Source organism: Rhinatrema bivittatum, chromosome 2 (genome assembly GCF_901001135.1).
Source record: "Rhinatrema bivittatum chromosome 2, aRhiBiv1.1, whole genome shotgun sequence".
Classification (NCBI taxonomy): Eukaryota; Metazoa; Chordata; class Amphibia; order Gymnophiona; family Rhinatrematidae; genus Rhinatrema; species Rhinatrema bivittatum.
Window position 1 is genome coordinate 143747798 of NC_042616.1, and position 25630 is coordinate 143773427.

The 25630-nt window shown below is 49.0% G+C and overlaps 1 protein-coding gene across 3 annotated transcripts in view; it reads right to left on the reverse strand.

Annotated features, from left to right (window-relative positions):
- Window positions 1-25630, reverse strand: part of ARMC3 (armadillo repeat containing 3) — a 641613-nt gene that overhangs the window by 154731 nt on the left and 461252 nt on the right. For all 3 annotated transcript variants that reach the window (XM_029588706.1, XM_029588705.1, XM_029588707.1), the window contains 2 exons: window positions 25341-25509; window positions 25139-25239 (listed from right to left, as the gene is read on the reverse strand). In XM_029588706.1, the coding sequence (XP_029444566.1) occupies window positions 25139-25239; window positions 25341-25509 (270 nt within the window). The remainder of the gene's footprint in view (window positions 1-25138; window positions 25240-25340; window positions 25510-25630) is intronic.

The following is a 25630-nucleotide window of genomic DNA, read 5'->3' on the forward strand; positions in this document are numbered from 1 at the left end:
TTTCAGGCCTAACTCTGACAGGTGCCAGAGATAGTCCAGGAACCTCGCAGTGGAAAAGTGAAGGGGTCTATGGACATGGAAATGCACCAGACTGTGAACCTCTTCCATTTAGAGCGATAAGACCTTCTCGTTGAAGGCGTTCGTGAAGCCACCAGGACTCAGGATACCAACTCTGAAAGGTTAAGAGGTTGAAGTATTAACCTTTCAACATCCAGGCCGTCAGAGACAGAGCCTGGAGGTTGGGGTGGCGCAGGTACCCGTCGTTCTGAGTTATCAGAAGGGGATCCTTCCCCAGGCGAATGTGCCGGCGTATTGATAGGTCCTGGAGGATTGGAAACCACACCTGGCGTGGCCAGTGGGGAGCTATCAGAATCATTAAGCCCTTGTCCTTCCATAGCTTCACGAGAGTCTTTGAAATGAAAGGAAGTGGAGGGTACACATAAAGGAGACCGCTGACCCAGGAGAGGGCGAAGGCATCACTTGGTTGCGAGTGGTGACTGAGAAAGAGAGAGCAGACGTTGTCTACTTTGTGGTTGTGGACTGACACAAAGAGGTCTATGCGAGGGTAGACCCAACGTTGGAATACTGAGTCCGCTACCGTGGGGTTGAGAGACCACTTGAGAGGATGGAAAGTGCGACTCAGCTTCTCCGCCAAGAGATTGTCCACTCCTGGCAAGTAGGTTGCTTTGAGGCACATCGAGCGGGAAAGGGCCCATGCCCATATCCGTGCAGCTTCCTGACACAGGAGATAGGAGCCCATTCCCCTTATTTGTTGATGTACCACATCGCAACCTGATTGTCGGTTTGAATCGGGATGGCTTTGTTGAAAGGCAGTCCTGAAAGGCCTTGAGGGCATATCTGATCGCCCGTAGCTCCAGGAAATTTATCTGGTGTCTGACTTCCTTTGGAGACCAGGTTCCCTGAGTCTGCAGGTCGCCTACATGTGCACCCAACCCTAGGTTGGATGCTTCTGTTGTTAAGATAATTTGAGGTTCTGGAGTCTGAAATGGAAGGCCTTGAATGAGATTGGAGTGGTGCATCCACCAGACTAACGACAGACGGAGCTGTTTGGTAACTGGATAATGCTAGACATTGGCTGACAAGCTTGAATCCACTGGGATTTTAGGGGACACTGCATGACCCTCATGGCAAGGCGAGCCATTGGAGTGACATGCACCAAGGATGCCATATAACCCAGCAATATGAGGAAATGACAAGCAGTTGATGATGCTCGAGTTTGCATGAGATGCGCCAGAGAGGCTATGGTGAAAGCGCGATCCTGGAGGAGGAAGTGTGTTTAGGTTGGCCTCTATAAAGGAAAGGGTTTGAGATGGAACTATCTTGGATTTGGGATAGTTGATTAGAAACCCTAAGGAGATCAGGGTATGGATAGTGAGACGCAGGGAGGCTAATGCATCCTGCTGAGTCGGAGCCCTTATCAACCAATCGTCGAGATAATGGTAGACATGCACTCCCTGATTCCTGAGAAAGGCTGCGACCACCACTAGGCACTTGGTGAATACTCGTGGAGCGGACGCTAGGCTGAATGAAGTACACAGTACTGGAAGTGACGAGGGCCGACCAGGAATTGCAGGAATTTGCAATGAGAAGGAGTTATGGAGATGTGTGTGTAAGCGTCTTGGAGATATAGAGAGCATAGCCAATCTCCTCTTTGTAGAAGAGGAAGTAGAGAGCCCAAGGTTACCATTTTGAATTTTTCTTTCTGCAAAAATTTGTTTAAGGTGCGAAGATTCAGTATCGGACATACGCCACCTGACTTTTTTGGTATCAGAAAATACCAGGAGTAGAACACTTGCCCCTGTTGGTAGAGGGGCACTGGTTCTATTGCTCGGATTTTGAGGAGGAATGAGACCTTCTGTTCGAGCAAGAGAGAGTGGTCAGAAGTCCCCCATGTCAGCCGAGGTGGGGAGTCCGGTGGAACAGTCAGGAAATTTAGGTGATAACCCTGAGTGACTACCGTAAGCACCCACTGGTCTGTTGTGACTGTATGCCAAATGTTGTTGAAGTGGCAGAGCCGACCGCTGACCGGTATGGATGGAAGAGGAATTTGGCTTACACTCTCTAGGAAGGAGTCACAATCCTGACGCTGGCCCAGGCTGAGAGGCTGGCTGAGATTTTTGAGGCCGAGACTGTCTGGGCTGTCCCTTTTGGTAAGGTCTGGAAGGATGCCTTCTAGAAGCTGGAGGATAGAATTTTCTTGGCTTGTAGGCCAGCCGTTTAGAGTCATGCCTGAAAGTTCTCTTTGGCAGATGGAAACTCAGACGGCACAGAAGAAAGCTGACGCAGCGTTTCATGGGTCCTTCAGCTGTGCCTCAGTCTCTCGGATTTTGTCACCGAAGAGATTATCGCCTACACAGGGTAGATCAGCTAACCTGTCTTGCACTTCTGGTCTTAAGTGTGAGGATTTAAGCCAGGCCCATCTCCTTGCCCTAATCCTCGCTGCAGACACTCTAGAGGCAGTGTCAAAAATATCATATGCAGTGCGTACCTCGTGTTTTCCAGCATCCAGTCCTTTTTGAGCCAGAGCATAAAATTGACTCTAGAGTTGTTCTGGTAAAGAATCAGAAAAATCCTGGATCCTCTTAAAAAGGTCTCTGCTATACTGTGTCATGTATAACTGTTAAGAGGCAATGCGAGATATGAGCATTGAGCCATGGAAGACACGTCTGCCAGAAGCATCCAGGGATTTCTGTTCCTTCCCTGGAGGTATGGAGGAATGAGGTTTTGTACGTCATGCCTTTTTCTGGGTGATTCAACAACCACAGAATGATGATCCAGCTGTGACGTTTGAAATCCAGGAGCTGACTGTACGAGGTAAGTTGCATCTGTCTTACGGTTGACAGGTGGAACTGAACCTGGGTGTTCCCAGTTTCTCTTTAGGAGGTCAATCAGGATTTCATGAATAAGTATAGACATTATCTCCTTAGGAGCATCAAGAAACTGGAGTACTTCCAGCATCTTGGGCCTAGAGTCTTCTTCTGTCTGAAGTTGAAATGGAATGAAACATAGAAACATAGAAATGACGGCAGAAGAAGACCAAACGGCCCATCCAGCCTGCCCAGCAAGCTTCACACATTTTTTCTCTCATACTTATCTGTTTCTCTTAGCTCTTGGTTCTATTTCCCTTCCACCCCCACCTTTAATGTAGAGAGCAGTGATGGAGCTGCATCCAAGTGAAATATCTAGCTTGATTAGTTAGGGGTAGTAGGGGTAGTAACCACCGCAATAAGCAAGCTACACCCATGCTTGTTTTACCCAGATTATGTTATACAGCCCTTATTGGTTGTTTTTCTTCTCCCCTGCTGTTGAAGCAGGGAGCTATGCTGGATATGCGTGAAGTATCAGTTTTGGTTTTTTTTCTCCCCTGCCATTGAAGCAGAGAGCTATGCTGGATATGCGTGAAGAATCAGTTTTTCTTCTCTCCTGCCATTGAAGCAGAGAGCTATGCTGGAAATGCGTGATATATCAGTCTTCTCCCATGCCGTTGAAGCAGAGAGCCATGCTGGATATGCATCGAAAGTGAAGTATCAGGCACATTTGGTATGGGGTAGTAACCGCCGTAACAAGCCAGCTACTCCCCGCTTTGTGAGTGCGAATCCTTTTTTCTTCTCCCCTGCCGTTGAAGCTATGCTGGATATGCGTGAAGCATCAGTTTTTCTTTTCCCCTGCTGTTGAAGCAGAGAGCTATGCTGGAAATGCGTGATGTATCAGCCTTTCTCCCATGCCGTTGAAGCAGAGAGCCATGCTGGATATGCATCAAAAGTTGAAGCAGAGAGCCATGCTGGATATGCATCGAAAGTGAAGTATCAGGCACATTTGGTTTGGGGTAGTAACCGCCGTAACAAGCCAGCTACTCCCCGCTTTGTGAGTGCGAACCCTTTTTTCTTCTCCCCTGCCGTTGAAGCAGAGAGCTCTGCTGGATGTGTGAAGTATCAGTTTTTTCTTCTCCCCTGCCGTTGAAGCAGAGAACTATGCTGTATATGCATTGAAAGTAAGAAAGAAGCACTTTAGACCACTCAGCCATGGAGGCATCAATTTCCTTGATGAAATTAATAAAAGACAGATCTTCTGGTGGAGAACATCATCTTTCATCTAGAGGAGAGGGCTCTAAAGGCAGATCATCGGTATCCTGGTAAGTATCATCAGTCCAAGGATCATAAGGCTGGTCACCAGCTCCCATAGGATCTCCAGAAGGGAGGAATGATGTTAATCCTGAAGGACCAAGCCTAGGCATTGATGGCATCGGAAGTGGAACTGACGGCATCGATGAAGGCATTGATGGCATTGATGGACGAGTCGGTGGTAAGATCCCAGATGGTGGAATGGGTATCGGTGTTTCCTCTTCATCCGATGATAATGGAATTGGAGTAGAAGGTACTGGATCCACCGGTGTCTCGGTTCCAGTGGTGGAAGGACACTGATCAATGCATCCAGTGTACTCAGTAGCAGTGCAAGCGCTACAGGAATCGGATCGGTGACCGGCTTGGGAACTGGCACCGGTGTCAATGGAGGTTGGAAGCCCTGAAGTGCTTTTCCGATGGCCTCTTGGATCATCCGATCCAATTCCTTGCGGAGACCTGGGGCGAGTAACCCCAGCTCCGGAGTAGGAAGCAGCACTGGCGTAGCCAGAGGGTCCACTGGTGAAGGTGGAATCGCGGATCCCTGCACCACTGAAAGTGGGGAATGCCTCGGTGACCCGGTCACAGAAGAGGATGGGGACTTTTCTGGATGGGGCTTCTTTGTCGGTGGCTCTGTCGACGTCGATGACGAGGGCTTGCCTTTATCGGCGGATTGAGCCTTACGATGACGGTGTCGTTTTTCATGATGATCTCCTTGGTCCTTTTCTTGAGGCGGCAAGGAGGTGATCGACACCCTTGGAATCGTCGAAGCTGGTCGGGCAGCAGTGGTGTCCCGGTGCTGACGAGAGGTCAATGGAACTAGCTCAGATGAGGTCGAAGCTATTGATGGAGCCGGGGTTTTTGACTGAAAGAGAAAATCCATTTTCTCTAAATGAGCCTTGCGACCCTTCGGTGTCATTTGGGCACATTTGGCGCAAGTATTGACATCATGGTTGGACCCCAAACATAAAACAGAGACCCTGTGCAGGTCAGTCAGGGACATTGTCCGAGAACAGTCGGGGCACTGACAAAAACCCGACGCCATGACTTCGACAAAAATTTAGCTGTGGTGTGGTCGATGGCCGGTAGGCCCCGAAGGAATAACTCATCAGGAATCGACCGCAACTAAGGTAAAGCTTTACCTTTCGACCGCGGAGTATGGATATCGATAGGGGGACCCCTATGGGGTAAAAAATTTTGAAAATTTTGAGAGACGTTCTGTGAGGAAAATTCCTGTCAGGAATCTGAAGAGAGCTCCTTACGCCGCATGGCTACTGCTGCATGGAAAAAAGAAGACTGAAGGGGGACCCCTGCTGGATGCAGGGTAGGTGCTGTCCTGGGCATGCCCAGTAGGTGCCAGTCAAAGTTCTAGAAACTTTGACAAAAGTGTTCCATGATTGGGCTCCATCCTGATGATGTCACCCATATGTGAGGACTACCATCCTGCTTGTCCTGTGAGAAAGCGAGGATCAAGGCCAGAGTATCAATCCAGAATGGTCAGCTGAAGCAGGGGTCATCATCTGTAGTCAATCCGGGAGTAGTCAGGTCAGGCAGAGGTCAAGTTCCAGGCAGCGATCAAAAATAGTTAGGTCAGGCAGAGGTCAAGTTCCAGGTAGCAATCAAGAGTAGTCAGGTCAGGCAGAGTTCAAGTTCCAGGCAGCGATCAAGCGTAGTCAGAGAACAGGCAAAGGTCAGTACTGTGAAATCAGTCCGAAGGGTACTACCAGGGATGTAGAGACGAAGGAACAGGAGACGCTGGAACAGGAGACACAGGAGAGGTTGGAAAAGGAGACACTGGAACAGGAGACACTGGAACGCAGAAAGGCAAACTAAGGAACACCGGAATGTACGACCCGATTGCCAAGGCAATGAGCTAGGGACTGAGCTGCGGTTTAAATACCCTGCTCAAGTGACATCAGACTCGGGCGCCACCCGAGGTTTTCCTGTGCTTGGCCCTTTAGCTTGGAGCGAGCTCCACGAGTGCTAGCGGGCGGAGCCAATGCCAAGGAGGACGCCGAGCACCAGCGCGAGAATAGCTGCAACGAGGAAGGCCGCAAAGGCGCTGGGGACGCCCGTGGAGGCTGTGGTCGAGCAGTGCAAGGACTCAGGGTGGAGCTGGTGGACGGTCAGGCCAGGTGAGCAGGCCCGGTCGCAGAGCCAACGCGGCCGGGAAGCACAACATGAAAATTCACATGACCCCAGAAGATGACCAAAACAAATTAGCAGGGGTCCGTTACCCCTCAATTACTTCACTTTCACCTTTCCTGTACTCCAGCTGATCCTCCTCACTCAACCTCAACCCTCTGCAAACAAAGCAGCTGCTCTCTTAATCTACTCCCCTCCAATGGACTCTTTCTTAACCTCCACCCCTCTAGCTAATCCCATCCATTTTCTCACCTCCCCAGCCCATTCCCTCATTCATGCCCTTCAGCTGATCATAAGAACATAAGAAATTGCCATGCTGGGTCAGACCAAGGATCCATCAAGCCCAGCATCCTGTTTCCAACAGAGGTCAAACCAGGCCACAAGATCCTAACAATTACCCAAACACTAAGAAGATCCCATGCTACTGACATTGAAATCGTCGGTACAGTGTGCTGCGGCAGTCAAAAAAGCAAACAGAATGTTGGGAATTATTAGAAAGGGAATGATGAATAAAACGGAAAATGTCATAATGCCTCTGTATCGCCCCATGGTGAGACCGCACCTTGAATACTGTGTACAATTTTGGTTGCCGCATCTCAAAAAAGATATAATTGCGATGGAGAAGGTACAGAGAAGGACTACCAAAATGATAAGGGGAATGGAACAACTCCCCTATGAGGAAAGACTAAAGAGGTTAGGACTTTTCAGCTTGGAGAAGAGACAACTGAGGGGGGATATGATAGAGGTGTTTAAAATCATGAGAGGTCTAGAACGGGTAGATGTGAATCAGTTATTTACTCTTTCGAATAGTAGAAAGACTAGGGGGCACTACATGAAGTTAGCATGGGGCACATTTAAAACTAATCGAAGAAAGTTCTTTTTTACTCAACGCACAATTGAACTCTGGAATTTGTTGCCAGAGGATGTGGTTAGTGCAGTTAGTATAGCTGTGTTTAAAAAAGGATTGGATAAGTTCTTGGAGGAGAAGTCCATTACCTGCTATTAAGTTCACTTAGAGAATAGCCACTGCCATTAGCAATGGTAACTACCCCAAACCAAATGTACCTGATACTTCACTCTCGACGCATATCCAGCATGGCTCTCTACTTCAACGGCATCGGAGAAAGACTGATACATCACGAATTTCCAGCATAGCTCTCTGCTTCAACGGCAGGGGAAAAGAAAAACTGATACTTCACGCATATCCAGCATAACTTCAACGGCAGGGGAGAAGAAAAAAGGATTCACACTCACAAAGCGGGGAGTAGCTGGCTTGTCACGGCGGTTACTACCCCAAACCAAATGTGCCTGATACTTCACTTTCGATGCATATCCAGCATAGCTCTCTGCTTCAACAGCAGGGGAGAAGATAAACAACCAATAAGGGCTGTATAACATAATCTGGGTAAAAACAAATAAGCATGGGTGTAGCTTGCTTATTGCGGCGGTTACTACTCCTACTACCTCTAACTAATCAAGCTAGATATTTCACTTGGATGCAGCTCCTCCACCGCTCTCTACATTAATGGCGGGGGTGGAAGGGAATTAGAACCAAGAGCTAAGAGAAACAGATAAGTATGGGAGAAGAAATGAGGGAAGCTTGCTGGGCAGACTGGATGGGCCATTTGGTCTTCTTCTGCCGTCATTTCTATGTTTCTATGTTTCTATGTTTCTATGTAACATGGAATAGACTTAGTTTTTGGGTACTTGCCAGGTTCTTATGGCCTGGATTGGCCACTGTTGGAAACAGGATGCTGGGCTTGATGGACCCCCCCCAATGGGCAATTTTCTCAGTGGAAGGGAGTGGACAGTGGAGTGCCTCAGGGATTTGTATTGGGACCCTTACTTTCCAATATATTTATAAATGATCTGGAAAGAAATACGACGAGTGAGATAATCAAATTTGCAGATGACACAAAATTGTTCAGAGTAGTTAAATCACAAGCAGAGTGTGATAAATTGCAGGAAGACCTTGTGAGACTGGAAAATTGGGCATCCAAATGGCAGATGAAATTTAATGTGGATAAGTGCAAGGTGATGCATATAGGGAAAAATAACCCATGCTATAATTACACAATGTTGGGTTCCATATTAGGTGCTACAACCCAAGAAAGAGATCTAGGTGTCATAGTGGATAACACATTGAAATCGTCAGTACAGTGTGCTGCGGCAGTCAAAAAAGCAAACAATGTTGGGAATTATTAGAAAGGGAATGGTGAATAAAATGGAAAATGTCATAATGCCTCTGTATCGCTCCATGGTGAGACCGTACCTTGAATACTGTATACAATTCTGGTCGCCGCATCTCAAAAAAGATATAATTGCGATGGAGAAGGTACAGAGAAGGGCTACCAAAATGATAAGGGGAATGGAACAACTCCCCTATGAGGAAAGACTAAAAAGGTTAGGACTTTTCGGCTTGGAGAAGAGACGACTGAGGGGGGATATGATAGAGGTGTTTAAAATCATGAGAGGTCTAGAACGGGTAGATGTGAATCGGTTATTTACTCTTTCGGATAATAGAAAGACTAGGGGGCAGTCCTTGAAGTTAGCATGGGGCACATTTAAAACTAATCGGAGAAAGTTCTTTTTTACTCAACGCACAATTAAACTCTGGAATTTGTTGCCAGAGGATGTGGTTAGTGCAGTTAGTATAGCTGTGTTTAAAAAAGGATTGGATAAGTTCTTGGAGGAGAAGTCCATTACCTGCTATTAAGTTCACTTAGGGAATAGCCACTGCCATTAGCAATGGTAACATGGAATAGACTTAGTTTTTGGGTACTTGCCAGGTTCTTATGGCCTGGATTGGCCACTGTTGGAAACAGGATGCTGGGCTTGATGGACCCTTGGTCTGACCCAGTATGGCATTTTCTTATGTTCTTATGTTCTTATGACCCAGTATGGCATTTTCTTATGTTCTTATGATGCAATAAATAGCAGTGGCTAGTCCCTAATTAATGGACTTATCTAAACCTTTTTTCGAACCCAGCTACACTAACTGCACTAATCACATCCTCTGGCAACAAATTCCAGAGCTTAATTGTGCATTGAGTGAAAAAGCAAAATTGCTTACCTATAATAGGTGTTATCCCAGGACATCAGGATGTAGTCCTCACATATGGGTGACGTCACTGGACAGAGCCCTATCATGGAAAACTTTCTGTCAAAGTTTCTAGAAACGTTTGACTGGCACACTGAGCCCACTGAGCATGCCCAGCATGCCATGATCCCTCGAGCCACAGGGGTCTCCCTTCAGTCTCTTGTGTAGCAATAAGCGTTAGCAAAAATAAAATAATAAAATGTATCGGACCCAACTTCGCGGGGTGGTGGGTAGGTTTCGTGAGGACTACATCCTGCTGTCCTGGGATAACACCTATTACAGGTAAGCAATTTTGCTTTATCCCAGGACAAGCAGGATGATAGTCCTCACATATGGGTGATTAGCAAGCTACAGTCTGAGTCAGTCTTCTATTGGACCAACAGTAATCAACTTGGAAACGGGCACAGCAACTGGTGTACTATTGGGAAAAATGAGGCAGCCTGAAATCACAGCAGGTTGGATGCGGAAGGAGTTGGGATTATGCTGGAAACAAGTTCTTTAAGGCAGATTGTCCGTAGGCTGAATCTTGTCGTCCTTCCTTGTCCAAACAATAATGAGCTGCAAAGGTGTGAAGAGAACTCCATGTTCTTTACATATGTCAGCTATTGGTGTTCTACTGGAGAGGAAGGCCTGTTTTTTCTTAGCAGAACTCTATACAATCTGCAAGCCAGTTAGAGAGAGTTTGTTTGCCCACTGCTTTACCCGGTTTGCTTTTATCAAAAGAAACAAAGAGCTGAGTGGATTTCCTATGGACTGCAGTGTGGTCTAGGTAAAATGCAAGTGCACATTTACAGCCTAAGGTGTACAAAGCCCTCTCACCTTGATGAGAGTGAGGTCTTGGGAAGAATGTGGGCAAGACTATGGACTGATTCAAGTGGAATTCCGTAAGTACCTTGGGAAGGAATTTTGGGTGAGGATGGAGCACCATTCGGTCATGTAAGAACCTTGTATAGGGTGAGTATGTGACAAGGGCTTGTAACTCACTAACCCTTCTAGGAGATGTAATGGCTACTAAGAAGAGAACTTTCCATGTAAGAAATTTAATGTCGCAGGAATCCATGGGTTCAAAAGGAGAATGCATGAGTTCTGTTAGTACCACATTAAGGTCCCATTCTGTGAATGGTGGCCATAACGGGGCTTGAAGGCGAATTAAACCTCTCATAAATCTACTGACAAGGGGTTGTGCTAATACTGGTGCATCCCCTATTGTATGACGGTAAGCTGAGATAGCACTTAAATGTACCTTGACTGACATGGTCTGGAGACCAGAGTCTGAAAGATGCCAGAGATAGTCTAATAAAGATGCTGTGGGGCAGGAAAAGGGGTCAGTACCTTTCTGTGCACACCACATGGTGAATCTTTTACATTTAGATCGATAAGTTTTTCATGTGGAATGCTTTCGTGAAGCTACAAGCACTTGAGAGACATTAGCTGAAAGACTGAGTGGTTGCAGGATCAAGCTTTCAACATCCAGGCTGTTAGAGATAGGGATTGAAGGTTGGGATGTCACAACCTGCCCTGATCTTGAGTTATGAGAGAGGGAGCTGTACCCAGGCGAATTAGTTCTCTGATGGAGAGGTCGAGAAGTATGGGAAACCATACTTGACGAGGCTAATATGGGGCTATGAGTATCATTAACCCTTTGTCCTGTTGTAGCTTTACTAGAGTTTTGGTTATTAGCGGCATCGGGGGATTCGCGTATAGAAGGCCTGAATTCCAGGGGCGAGCAAAGGAGTCCCTGGCGCACTTGCTGGTTCGCTGATATAGGGAGCAGAATTTGTCCACTTTGTGATTCAGTTCGGATGCAAAGAGGTCTATGGTTGGTTGGCCCCAGCGTTGGAATATTCTGGTCATTACCAAAAGATCCAGGGACCACTCGTGGGGATGGAACTGACGACTGAGACGATCTGCCACAACGTTGTGGATGCCTGCTAGATAAGTTGACCAGAGAAACATGGAATGTGTCAGGGCTGCAAAGGTGTGAAGAGAACTCCATGTTGCAGCTTTACATATGTCAGCTATTGGTACTGAACGAAAGTGTGCTACTGAGGTTGACATTGCTCTTACTGAATGCGCCTTTACTCGCCCCTGGAGAGGAAGGCCTGCGGCTTCTTGACAAAGGAGATACTAGCCTGTACCACCCTGTTTGTTCAGGTACCACATGACTACTGTGTTATCTGTCTGTATAAGAATAGTCTTGTGTGAAAGGCAGTCCTTGAATGCATAAAGCACATAACGTATAGCTCAAAGCTCCAGGAAATTGTTTTGAAATGTTGCTTCGAGTTTTGTCCAAGTCCCTTGAGTTTGGAGATTGCCTATATATGCTCCCCAACCTTAGGTGGATGCATCTGTAGTTAAAGTTACTTGAAGAACTGGTTGTTGGAAGGATAGGCCTGTGCGCAAGTTGTTCTTGTTCGCCCACCAGAGGAAAGATGAACGTAGTTGGCGGGTTATTTGAATTGGAGACGACAGTGGTTGAATGGCTTGTATCCACTGTGATCTTAATGTCCATTGGGTTATTCTCATACCTAATTTGGCCATAGGAGTGACATGAACTGTGGAGGCCATGTGGCTGAGCAGAGTTAGAAACTGATGTGCTGTCGCCTGTTTCTTTGTGCGCAGAGATTTCGCTAATGAAGAGAGTGTCTCTGCATGGTCCTCTGGGAGGAAGGCTCTTGATATTATAGTGTTTAACTCTGCCCCAATGAATTGTAGTAGGTGAGATAGTATGAGGTGGGATTTCTGGTAGTTGATTAGGAATCCCAACAAGTGGAATAGATTGATTGTGAGCCTGAGAGAGGCGAGAGCTCCTTGCTTTGACTGGCTTCTGATGAGTCAGTCATCCAGATAAGGAAAAACGTGCACACTTTCCTTGTGCAAATGAGCTGCTACTACCGCTAGACACTTTGTGAATATTCGGGGTACTGAGGCAAGTCTGAATGGCAGAACCTGGTATTGGAAATGCTGATGACTCACCAGGAAGCATAGAAATGTGTGATGAGGAGGGAATATTGGAATGTGAGCGTAAGCATCTTGCAGATCCAGAGAACAGAGCCAATCTCCTGCTTGAAGAAGAGGAAGCATGGTGCCTAAAGAAACCATTCTTGTTACGGTCCCGGGCCATGCCCCAGGACCTGCCCTCACCATGCAGCCCGGTCCGGCCGCAGGAACACCTAAACTTCGGCCTCCTAGACCCGAGATGCAGCCCTCCGCGGTGTCCTCCCTGCGAGGGAGATGCCTACGTCAATCCACGGCTGGCCCCGCCCCCTAGGCGCGCGCGCACGTCGGGGCTGCCGATTTAAAGGGGCCAGCGCGGGAAACATCAAAAGAGACATCAAAACATTCAGAAAAAATTTAAAAACATGGCTATTTAAGCAAGCATACCACAAAGAGAATCAAGAATAGAACCCAGAGAACTGTTAGTTGCGGTCAAGCAAACGCCCACACAAACACACTCCTTCCTTCTTAAAGTGTGTCTACTCTCCTATATTCTAATCTCCACCTTTATTTTAAACTTCAAAGAACTAAAGTTAAGTAACACCAAACTTTTAGCAGAGTTAGAAAAACTAGACGTAACTTATAACACTCACCAAATAGTACTTATTATGATATAATGTTACAGTATTTTTGATGGCACCTGTTTAAGAGTTAGAATTCCAGACACTTTATGCAACATAGTTTTTGTGCCTTATTGTGAACCGTTGTGATGGCACCTGCTTAACGACGATATAGAAAAGATTTTAAATAAATAAATAAAATAAATAAATAAACCTTGGACAGCTCTCTGCTGACGTCAGATGCTGACAGGCTATTTAAACCCGGCAGCTGCAGCAGTACCTTGCCTTGCAACGAGGTTCCCTCAGTTCGCCGAGTGTCTAGTTGCTGCTGTAGTTCCTGAATCCCCTCTTGTATCTTCTGACTTCCGACCCGGCTTTGTTTCCTGACTTGTCTTCAGCTTCCGCTCCTGGTTTTTGTAATTAACGTCGGACTTCTGGCTTCTGATCCAGCTCCGTCCCACGACTTCGTCTTCAGCTTCCATTCCAGGCTTTGGTATTGTCTTCTGACCTCTGGCTTCTGATCCGGCTCCGTCCCACGACTCCGTCTTCAGCTTCCGCCCCTGGCTCTGGTTTGGATCTCTGACTTCTGGCTTCTGACCCTGCTTCGTTCCTGGACTATGACTTCGGCCTCTTCCTCCACCTCAGATATCCGGTACTTGCAGGCCCAGAGGATTCTCCTAAATCTCAGCGGCTCTGGCTCTCACGGGCTCTTCCCGGGGCAGCCGCGGGCTTCCGAGGGTGAAGACTCATCCAGCCTCCTGGGTCCTGCCATCCTCACCATCCGCCTCTTCGGCCGCTGTCCGGATCCTTGGTCGCATAGGGTCCCGCCTAAGTCCAAGAGGCCCTGCAGTCTGAGATTAAGAAAGAGAAAGAGAGAACAGGTCCCTGCAGGAGGAGCCCTACGGGCTCCTCCTGCAGGGACCTCGGGCTTCCAGTGGTAAAGTCTTCTCCAGAGGATCTTCAGCGCCGCCTCCCGATTGTGACGCTTCCTGTGGGTTCCCACAGGATAACATCTACCGTCTCAGCCGGCCCAAGGGTCCACAACCATAACAATTCTGAATTTTTCTTTCCTCAGAAATTTGTTGAGATTGTGGAGATCTAAAATGGGACGTAGGCATCCTGTTTTCTTTGGAATGAGGACATAATGGGAATAGAATCCTCTGCCCTGCTGAGGTCGGGGAACTGGTTCCACGGCCCTGGCTCTCAGAAGGGTGGATAATTCTGTGTTCAGGAGAGTGATATGATCTTTGCATATCCAAAGAGACTTTGGTGGAGAGTCTTTTGATACTGTGAGAAAGACCAGTTGGTAACCATGTGTTATAATGGATAGTGCCCATTGATCTGTTGTGATGTTTGAAAGAAAGAGACCTGACCTTTCACTGGTAGATCTGGGATCGGGTTGGTGGAGTGGCTACTGTCTGTTGTGTTTATGACATTGTGGACCCCTGGTCGCGATGGAGATGACTCCTCCCAAGGGGAGGGGGCCTCATGGGGAACCAATGCGATTGGCTAACACAGAAAGCAGACACAGAAAGAACAGTCTTTTATTGTACTGCGGTAGATGATGGTAGGCAGGAAGAAAAGGTACAGATTCCAGAGGTGCCAATACGCTCAACAGGCTCAGTAGAGTTCTCACCCAGATGGTATTGATAGGCAGGAGCCTGCAGTGCGGGAGATGCCAAAGTAGGTGGGTGGTGGTGGAGCACCGGTTCGTAGAGGTACTCACAGAGTAGATGCATCTTCCTGTAGATGATAGTTGGGACCGGAGGTCCGAGGGTCAGGATATAGTGGAAGGGCCCTCGAGGAGTGAGTACCCAGAATCCTGATATCCTGAAAGAAAGAGAAAAGACACCCGAGGAGCGGTTGTCTTAGTTAGCGAAGACCCTGAAGGAAAACATAAGCGAAGGACCCCCGAGGGGTGGGTATCTGGAGCTTCAGAGGATTGAGGTCCTGGAATGTGCGTCCAAGACGCAGCTTAGAGCAGGCAGAGTAGCGAAGCGAACTTTGCTAACTCGCTGGTGTAGCAGAAGTGGAGGTTTGATATACCCAGAGGTACTGATGTCATGCGGTGGGGCCGCCCCTGAGGTTCCCTCCATGACGTATATTTGAGCATCTGAATTGTGCGCACTTGCGCCCTAGGAGACCACGGGACGCCCATGGTCATTGGCTGGGGACGCCCATGCTCGTTGGAGAACGCCGAGGCCCGTGGCACTCGGCATCGGAGGCAGCCATCTTGCCCAGAGAGAGAGAAAGAGGAGAAAAAGAGGTAAGGCAGAGAGGTCATAGCCGTCTGCGACAGACGGACGCAACAGTTCCCCCCTTCAAAGGGCCCCCTCCAAGGCTTCTTTCAGGTGGTCTGGACTTGCGAGGGTGTGCCAAGTAGAACTGGCGGAGCATCTCTTTATCTGTGATATTGGCCAGTGGCCTGGGTGATCAGGTTAACTTCTCCAGGAAGTGGTTCTCCATGGATGGATGACAATAATATTACCTCAGACACACACAAACTCTAAATAATAAATCCCTTAATTTCACCTTTCACCAAACTTTTATAAGCCCAAAAATTTCTGAAAGCTATACTTACCAATCCTCTTTAACCACGGTTAAATTAATCTTCACTCAGTTAATGGAAGGGTTTGAGATTCGGCGCGCGCTTCCGGTCCTCCTCTACTGCAAAGGGTGCGGGGCCTCTGGAAGCTGGGGCTGTAGAAGTCAATCCCTGGATCGCTTGCGATGCCTCTGGACTCCTCTCCTGGGGGATGCTGGGAGCAGTATGCAGATGAGCCTTCCGGTCCTCCTCTACTGCAGGGCCTCCTCTACTGCAGGGCCTCTGGAACCTCGAACATCCGTTTTAGGTGAATCTCCAACTTGCGGTTCTACACATCCCTCAAAATGGCAGCCCCTGCCACTGGGATGGTCGTCTTTTAAGTAAGTGCCAACACTGAAGCATCCACCTTCAGTACCTGCAGTATCTCCAAAGTCTCCTCCATCAGGGGATTATAGCTTCCCGACTTCCTGATCTTTTTAGGTAAGGGAAAGGCACTCGGGCGGGGGGGCCCTCAGCCAATCCAGGGACGGACTCATCCCCTCGCTATCCTGAGTCACTTTAACCCCCAATTCCTCCAAGACCTGGGGAATAAGAGGGCATAGTTCCACCTTCTTAAATAAACAGAATACTTAAGGATCAACCCCCTCCAATCTTTCATCTGGATCTGGGTCGTTCCTAGCTGCATCTGGGTCCACATCCAGTGCCACAGTGATGTCAGCGTCTGGAACCACCCCCTAGTGGTCCAATGGGACATCCTGCGGATCATCCATTGAGTCCTCCCATTCCTAGGGTCCACTTCAGACTCCGTCCGATGCAGTCCCAGATGATGCAGTAGGCCCCATACCCACTTGTGGCACACTTAAGCTTCTTTGGCGCGGAAGGGGAGGCCCGACTCTTGCCTGCTTCCCCTTCACCCCCTTCATTGCCAGGAAGGCTTTATGATTCAAGAGGATACATTTTGGCGAAAATTCCTCAGGGCCATTTGTCCCCTGCTCCAGGATGTTGTTGGAGTCCCACCTCATCAGAGTCCCCCTGAACCACAGGAGAAAACGGGGGAGGGGAATGTTCCCAGTTAAAAAGGACTGCTGCCCGCGGTCCTTCTTGGACCCAGCTGCCTCGCGGGGCCTCCCAGATCTCTCAGCCACTGACACAGATGTCTGCTCCGAAGGGTGGGAAATCCATTTCCCCCGGTGCGCCCCCGCTGAGGAACACTCCTCTCCCGAAGCGCAACCAGGACAGAGGGAGTGAGAATTCAAGCATGTAGACTCCAGCCCACACATGCGGCACACTTTGCTGTATGGTTCGGGTGCCATACCATGTGCTCCCGCACCAATGGCCGCCCTGCGGCCTGCAAACACTGCTGGCCTCAAATGCTGCTCTGGCACGTGCTTTCTTTTTAACCATGCTGTGCCATTTCCCATTGCACGGAAAATTCAGCAGGTCACTGCCGTAGAAAAGACCGCTGATATCTGGCCTCAGCACGGTCCAGTGATGTGTGGGAAAACAAACGCGGCCACACCAACTGCTGCCGCACCTTCTCTGCTACATGCCTGGCTGCTAATGCCGCTCCCCCCGGGCCACACACAGACCGCACAGTAGTTATGTTCTGTCTGCCGAGGCATGCAGCCCTCGCTGCCTCATGGCCGTACCTTCCGCCCCCCAGCAACCAGCTGTTTGCCTTTTTGCTCCTTTTTATTTTTATTTTTTTAACTTTAAAATCACAGATACAAAGGTAAAAAAAACCCCACACAGGGGTACTTCCATGATTTCGGGGCCTTGCAGACAGAGGCCTCACAGGCCCTGAAGGAACCAGTCCCCTGGCTGTCAAGACCTCTGGCATGATGTGGGCGAGCGCAAGGCAGGTGTTCCCAACTCCCCAGATGCCCAGCTCAACCTGAGGGATGGTCCACCAAGGAGCCAACACTTCATGGAACTTTCTCCGAAATTCTCCTACTTCAGTTTCTCTCTTTCTCTTTCTTAATCTCAGACTGCAGGGTTGCACCTCTACCATCTGCTGGAGTCAGAGAAATGCTGAGGGGATTGCAGGTGGCACTCTCTGTTATGTAGCAGTGCCTCAAAGTTTTGTTTCTCTGACTCCATCTTCTGGTAACATCTGAGTATGTTCAGGAACACACCATGAGATAGCATAATGCATGCTATTGCATGGTTTTAACACTGGAAATAACTACACCTTTTTTCCTGGCATTAAGCTATGCGATATGACCAAAACAGGCATAATGCGATTCATGATAAATTTTTTGAATTGCAGTTCAGCGCTTGGGAGGGGAGAAGAGGATTTAGGGGGAGAGAGAGAGAGTGCCTCTCAGGAGGAGCATCTAATAGCTGAAGATGAGTTGTTGGTTTAGGGTTCAGTTTTTCATGCAGAGTGAGATGTACGAACAGCACAGTACACCTTGGTAAATATTTAACGACTTTTGGAGTGAGGAAAGTCTCAGAAAGATGAAATTTTGTACTATGTTATCTCACCCTATTTTGATGATACCCTGTTAAAGAGCCCATTCCAAATATAGGCCAGGATTCATCAAACTATCGCATGCAAGAGGTGCATGTTTTATGGTAATAGCTTATTTATTGCAAAGTGCACTATCTTAGAGCTTCGCATAGGTATTACCACAAAGAGTAATAACTTTTTTTGTGGTAAGTGCCACAATTGTTGTAGTTCCTGCCTACAACCACTGGAGAGAGAGAGAGAGAGAGAGAGAACCTAGCTATAGGAAAATTAGTTCTTACCTGTTAATTTTCTTTCCTGTAGTACCACGGATCAGTCCAGACAGTGGGTTGAGCCTCCTTTCCAGCAGGTGGAGACAGACTAAAACTTGCAGGATGCCCTATATCAGGACAGAGCCTATCCTCTCACCCTTCAGTATAACGTATGTCAAAGCATAAAACAATAAACCCAAGAATAGGATCAATCAAGTAACCAAAAAGCTCAACGGAGCAACCATAGATTAATGTAGAAGCATGGTATACCTATACGCTCTTGCATAAACTTGGTATAAAATAACCACCAAGGCTTCCGGTGTAAATGCTCAGTAATCTTGCACCAAGGAAAATATGAAAATCTGCAGACCTGCAAGAAAACAAGCTTCGAGAGGACAGAAGACAGACAGGGAAGGGCGTATGGACTGATCCATGGTACTACAGGAAAGGAAAATTAACAGGTAAGAACTAATTTTCCTTTCCTGTAGTACTCGGATCAGTCCAGACAGTGGGATGTACCAAAGCTTCCCTAAACTGGGTGGGACCGAGACAGTCCCGCTCGAAGCACTTGCTGCCCAAAGGAACCAAACACCGGGGCGTGGACATCCAGACGGTAGTGCCGAGCAAAAGTGTGCAGAGACGTCCAAGTAGCAGCCCTGCAAATCTCCTGCGGGGAGACAGACTGACTCTTCGCCCACGAAGTAGCCTGAGAACGGAGAGAATGGGCTTTCAGACCCTCAGGAAGAGGACGACCTTGACAAAGATATGCCAAGGAAATGGCTTCTTTCGACCACCACACAATGGTGGTCTTAGAAGCCTGCTTACCCTAGTTGGGACCACTCGAAAGGACAAAGAGATGGTCCGATACGCGGAAGTCATTGGTGACTTGAAGATAACGAAGCAAGACTCGCTTGACATCCAGCCGACGGAGGTCGCCCCCAGTCGTACCCGCAATCTCCTCCGGAGAAAACGCGGGGAGTTCTACCGACTGATTGACGTGAAAGGCGGAGACAACCTTAGACAAGAAGAAGGAACCGTCCTGAGAGAGACCCCGGAATCAGAAAAACACAAGAAGGGCTCCCGACAGGACAGCGCCTGAAGCTCGGAAATACGACGAGCAGAGGAAATAGAGACTAGAAAGACAGTCTTAAGAGTAAGATCCTTGAGTGTAGCATGGCGAAGAGGCTCAAAGGGAGCCGCACAGAGAGCACGAAGGACCAGGTTGAGACTCCAAGATGGACACGTGGCCCGGGAGGGGGGGCGGAGGTGTCTAACACCCCTCAGGAAACGAATCACGCCCGGGTGAGCTGCTAAGGCATGACCATCCACCCGATCCAGGAGAGAGCCAAGTGCAGAGACTTGAACGCGTAAGGAACTGAAGGAGAGACCCTTAGAGAGACCCTTCTGAAGAAAAGAAAGAACCAAAGTGATTGAGGCGGAGCGCGCCGGGACACCCGCCTCCGTACATGCGGACTCAAAGACCTTCCAGATGCGCACATAGGCCAGAGAAGTCGACTGCTTCCGGGCTCGCAGCAGGGTGGAGATGACCTTCTCCCTATAAACTTTGCGCCTCAAGCGCCGCCGTTCAAAAGCCAGGCCGCTAGACAGAAGCGATCGGCCTGGTCGAAAAATACAGGCCCCTGCCGAAGGAGACGAGGGAGATGATTGAGGCGCAGGGGCCCATCCACCGCTAGATTGATGAGATCTGCGAACCATGGCCTTCGCGGCCACTCGGGAGCGACGAGAATCACCGGACCCTGGTGGAGTTCGATTCTCCTGAGAATTTTTCCTACCAGAAGCCACGGGGGAAACACGTACAGAAGGATGTCCGCTGGCCAAGGGAGAGCCAGAGCATCCACGCCCTCTGCGCCGTGCTCCCTCCAGCGGCTGAAGAACCGAATGGCCTTTGCATTGCGCAGAGTCACCATGAGGTCGAGGTGAGGAGGGTCCCACCTGTCCACTATCAGAGCCATGGCCGCGTCCGAGAGCTCCCACTTTCCCGGATCGAGCGACTGCCGGCTGAGGAAGTCGGCTTGAACATTGTCTTTTCCAGCGATGTGAGAGGCCGCAAGGCACTGTAGGTGACGCTCCGCCCAGGCGAAGAAGCGGCTGGCTTCTAAGGCTACCAGGGGACTGCGAGTGCCCCCTTGGCGATTGATGTAGGCGACTGTGGTGGAGTTGTCGGACAGGACTCGTACCGCCTTGCCGCGGATCAGGGGAAGGAACTCCTGAAGGGGAAGGAACTCCTGAAGGGCCAGGCGGACCGCCAAAGTTTCCAGTCGATTTATGTGCCAGCACGACTGAGTCTGGGACCATGTCCTCTGGGTGGACTGAGAAAGGCAGACCGCACCCCAGCCCAACAGGCTGGCATCCGAGGTTACTATCGTCCACTGTGGAGCTTGAAGAGGCATCCCTTGCAGGAGATGAGGAAGAGACAGTCACAACTGTAATTCGACGGTAGTAGACTCCAAGAACAGAAGGACTACGTGGAACTGCTCCGACACTGGTTGCCAACGAGACAGCAAAGCTTTCTGTAACGGACGCATATGAGCACAGTCCCAGGGGACCAGATCGATGGTAGAAGCCATAGAGCCCAGGACTTGGAGATAATCCCAGGCTGTCAGGGAAGATAGTGCAATCAGATTCTGGACCTGATCGATCAGCTTGAGGGCTCGCGCCCGAGGTAAAAATACCTTGCCTACTTGGGTGTCTAAGTGTGCTCCCAGAAATTCCAACTCCTGGGAGGGCTTAAGCTTGCTCTTGGAAAAGTTCACTATCCATCCGAGAGAGGCAAGGAGATCTAAGACGCGATCCACCGCCCGCCGGCAAAAGGTCTCCGACTTGGCCCTAATGAGCCAATCGTCCAGATAGGGATGGACGAGAATCCCCTCCCGGCGCAAGGCCGCTGCCACTACTACCATGACCTTCGTGAAGGTGCGAGGAGCGGTCACGAGGCCGAAGGGGAGAGCTCGAAACTGGAAGTCCTGGTTGAGAATGTGGAATCGGAGATACTTCTGGTAGTCGCGGTGGATGGGAATATGAAAATATGCTTCTGCGAGATCGAGGGAAGCAAGGAACTCTCCGGGACGGACCGCCGCAATGACCGCCTGCAGGGTTTCCATGCAGAAGTGGGGGATCTTGAGGGCCCGATTGACCCTCTTGAGGTCCAGGATTGGGCGGAAGGACCCGTCCTTTTTGGGCACGGTGAAGTAAATAGAATACTGGCCGGCGGCAATTTCCCCTTTTGGGACTGGGACCTCCGCCCCCAGATCCAGAAGCTTGAAGAGAGTCTGGAACACCGCGTCCCTCTTGGCCCGGCCGCAAGGTGGGAACAGAAAGAGATCTGGAAGTTCCCTGATGAGGTCGAAAGCGTATCCGTCTCTGATAATGTCGAGGACCCACTGATCCGACGTGATTTTGACCCATTCCTCGAAAAACAGGGAGAGGCGTCCGCCGAGGTAAGGAACCGAGAAATGGGTCGGCTGAACTTCATTGCGTGGCAGGTTTAGCGGTGGTACGCACAGGCTGGCCCTCACGAAAGGGCCGCCTGCCATGAAAGGACTGCGACCAGGACTGAGCACGAGAAGACCCCCTTGCAGCACCACCCTGCCCGCGAGAGGCGGAGCGACACTGACCCCTGAAGCGAAAGCGAGAGGTCGCAAAGGACCGAGAAGACTTAGGGCAGTCCTCTGGAAGCTTATGGACCTTGTTGTCAGCCAAGGAGTCCATAAGCTTGTCGAGGTCTTCGCCAAAGAGCATCTTACCTTTGAAGGGAAGCGTGCCCAGCTGGTTCGAGGACTGATCAGCCGACCAGTGGCGTAGCCAAAGGAGCCTCCGGGCAGCCACTGCCGAAACCATCGCCTTCGCCTGCACACAGACCAAATCGTAGAGGGCGTCTGACACGTAAGCGATTACCGCCTCCAGACGTTCGGCTGGTTCTGCCTCACCTGGCGGAAGCTCCCGGGCGCAGAGTAACTGTTGGACCCACTGGAGGCCCACCCGCATCATGAGACTGCTACAGCAAGACGCCCGAACCCCGAGGGCTAGGACGTCGAAGATGCACTTCAGGTGAGCCTCCAGTTTACGATCTTGTGAATCCTTCAAGGCCGTGGAACCTTCCACCGGAATCGTGGTGTGCTTGGCCACTGCAGAAACATAAGAATCCACCGATGGATATCGCAACAGCTCCAAGCCCTCTTCCTGGAGGGGATAGAGCTTATCCATCGCACGCCCCACCCGAAGCGCACCCTCAGGAGCCTCCCATTCCCGCAGGATAAGGAGCTTAAGCATGGGGTGGAAGGGAAAGGCCGAGGCCGGAGCCCGGAGCCCTCCCAAAACCGGGTTCATATCCTTAGGGAGTGAGACCATGAGATTATCCATGGAGGGACTTTCCAGACCCAGCTCCTCCAAAACAAAGGGCTCTGGGGTCATCCCCCTCTAGAGGGGGGAGGCATCCGCCGAATACGAGGAAGCAGCGGGGTCCGAGGACCCGGGAGACACGGGGGGGGGAACCCCCGGGACCACCCGCACCCGAACTGGTCCCTGAGGCTCCACAGCCGGTCCAGTGGTCAACGGCGCTGAACGAGGGATTTTTGGCGGGGGGCGGGGGGATTTCATCCACCTCATGCAAGCTAGCTAGATAATATTTGTGCATGAGGAGGACGAAATCCGTGGAAAAAGGGACCCTGGATTTGCCGGGGGGGGGGGGGAGGGGAGGGGGGAGGAGGGGAGGGGCGAGGGAAGGTCAGGACCCCCTCCTGGGGACCCGCGGGGCCAAATCCAGGGTTAAATAAAAAAAAATCCGGCCCCCCAGCCCCAGGGAGCACTGAATTCGGCCCCGATGAAAAATCCAAGATGGCGGCCGTTCCCGGGTTCTGCCGACCCGGGAAAAGCCTAGCCATGCCGGGAGGAGTGGAGCCCCGGGCTAAATTTGCTTGTCCTGCCGAGGAGGGACCTTCCCCACCTGGCAGGCAAGCAGTGCAGAGGCCCTGCCGCGAAAAACGCGAAGAGGACAGCCAGCAAGAAAGACAGGCTGTCAGCTGGGACATAGCTAAACCTCTGTTGAAGAAAAAAAAGTTGAAAAAAAGCTTGATTGACAGCCTGCACAGCAGGAGAGAGCAGGCGGGAAACCTGCTGCCTTCTGCTTCTCTGACTGCTGGTTCTAGCCCTACTCTGACCAGAAAAAAATAAAAAAGCTGGTCAACTGCTGCAAATATGTTAGTTAGGTGAGTACCTGCAACTTATTGAAAGTTTAACACCTTTTAACTCCCTTTTTTTTTTTTTTACTTAGCACAGCAGCGGGTTCAAAACCCTCTCGGCAGCCAGAGGGGGAACGAGGCCCAGAGAGCGTCGGCCCCCACACCTGGAAGCATCCACGGACTCAGGACTATGCAGGGAACCCCCTCCTGCAAAAGGGGACAAGCCCCCCTGAGCCGGGCAAGAGCTGGGAGACGGACGTCTCCCACATAAAAAACAGAAAAGCACTAAAGAAGGCAGAAATTTCCATCAGAGATCCTTTTTTTTTTTTTTTAAACAAGAACCAAAAGAAGTACTTGCTTGAGCCTAAAGAGAAAGAAGAGGCTGACTAGCCTACAGCAAAGAACCAAAGGGGAGATGCTGCACCTGCTGGAGACAGACGAATACTGGAGGGTGAGAGGATAGGCTCTGTCCTGATATAGGGCATCCTGCAAGTTTTAGTCTGTCTCCACCTGCTGGAAAGGAGGCTCAACCCACTGTCTGGACTGATCCGGGTACGTACAGGAAAGGATCCTCATAGTAGTTAGGTATTTAAACCTCTATAGAAGGCCCACCTAGTTACTCGAGGTGAGGTTTAGGTATTAGTGTAGGGGTTAGGGGCCACTTTGACATTCAGAGTGTGACGTACGAACAGAACAGTACACTCTTGTGAAGATCTGATGTCCTTCGGAGTGAGGAAACTCAACCAAAGATGAGATTTGTACAATGTTCTCTCAACTTAGCTTGATGGACTCTCTACTTGGGTAACACGCTAGGGGGGAGGGAAAGGGGGAAGCCAGCGGGCGTCGGCGCACTAGTTTGCACCCCCTTGTGCACACCAACCCCCAATTTTATAACATATGCGCGGCTGCACTTGCATGTTATAAAATCGGGCGTACATGTGTGTGCGCCGGTTATCGCGTGCACATGTACGCCCATGCGCAGGTTTGAAAATTCACCCCATACTGTGGGCCTAGTGCCTAATAGGGTAGCTAGGTCATGCATCAGTCCTTTCATGCTCACCCTGTTGTACATATTTGCTAATACTTGGACCCATTTCTGTTTTTGGCAGACTGATTGTGGAACTGCAAATCCTTTTAAGCTATAGCTCTCACTGTTCAATAACTAGCAAGGACCCTTCCCATGGCCTTTTTCTCTATTATACCACTTTATATGCCAATAGCAACTGTCATAATTTGCATTAGTAATGTCAATACTGTGAATTAAAAGTCATTGTGGCATCACTACTACAAAATTACAGGATTGTTTTCTAAGGTAATATTAAACAGTAAAAAAAACCCCCAACAACAGTTTTGGCCAACACTATAGTTAGTACCTCTTTCTTTATTATGATTCTCTCTGCTTCTCTAAAAGGACAGCTATTGAACTATTAATCCCAGCTGTATTGAATCCATCATGTTACCTCCTACTTTTTATATACAAAACAGATAAGCCTTGTATTACAAGTAAAAAAGTTACATATTAACATAATGTTTCAGACAGAAAAATGACTTGCATTCATTGGATTCAACATGTTTTGACTGAATGATACAACCAACCAAACTCATTGATGCATTATATTATCACATCCAAAAATACTCCATATACACTTTCAGAATGTGCTGCAGTAATGAATTAGCAAAATAGCAAAGCACTGTTATTAAAATGTCAATTCTACAAAAAAAAATTAACTTACAGGTCAGGAGGTTTAGCATTAACTAATAAGACTGCACGGTGATGATTGACTTCTTGCTGCCACAGTTCTTTCAAAGACAAGTGTTTTGCATTAGGTTTATTCTGCATGAAAGTTAGAGAAAGAAAAGCAACACATTTTCAGAAGGATAAGGACAAGTAAACATTTTTTTCATTACTTTAGTTGACATGACACTTGAACATACTTTGCCACAATCATAGAATCCATCATAAATAATATTAGAAGATAACAAGTAGCCCAGCAAGCTGTATTTTAGAGTCAGATCACTGTCAAGTAACTTGGTCATAGCTGCTTCACTGAAATAATTTCTTCGACTTCTTGACTGATTAATTTCTTGAAGGATATCTAAAGCTCTGTGAAATAAAACAAGACAAAGATATTTATTAATTATACAGTATTATGATAAAATGAACTTAAGAGTGATGAATCTCAGTCAAAGAAGTCATTCTAAAATTATTGACTCTCAGTAGTTAA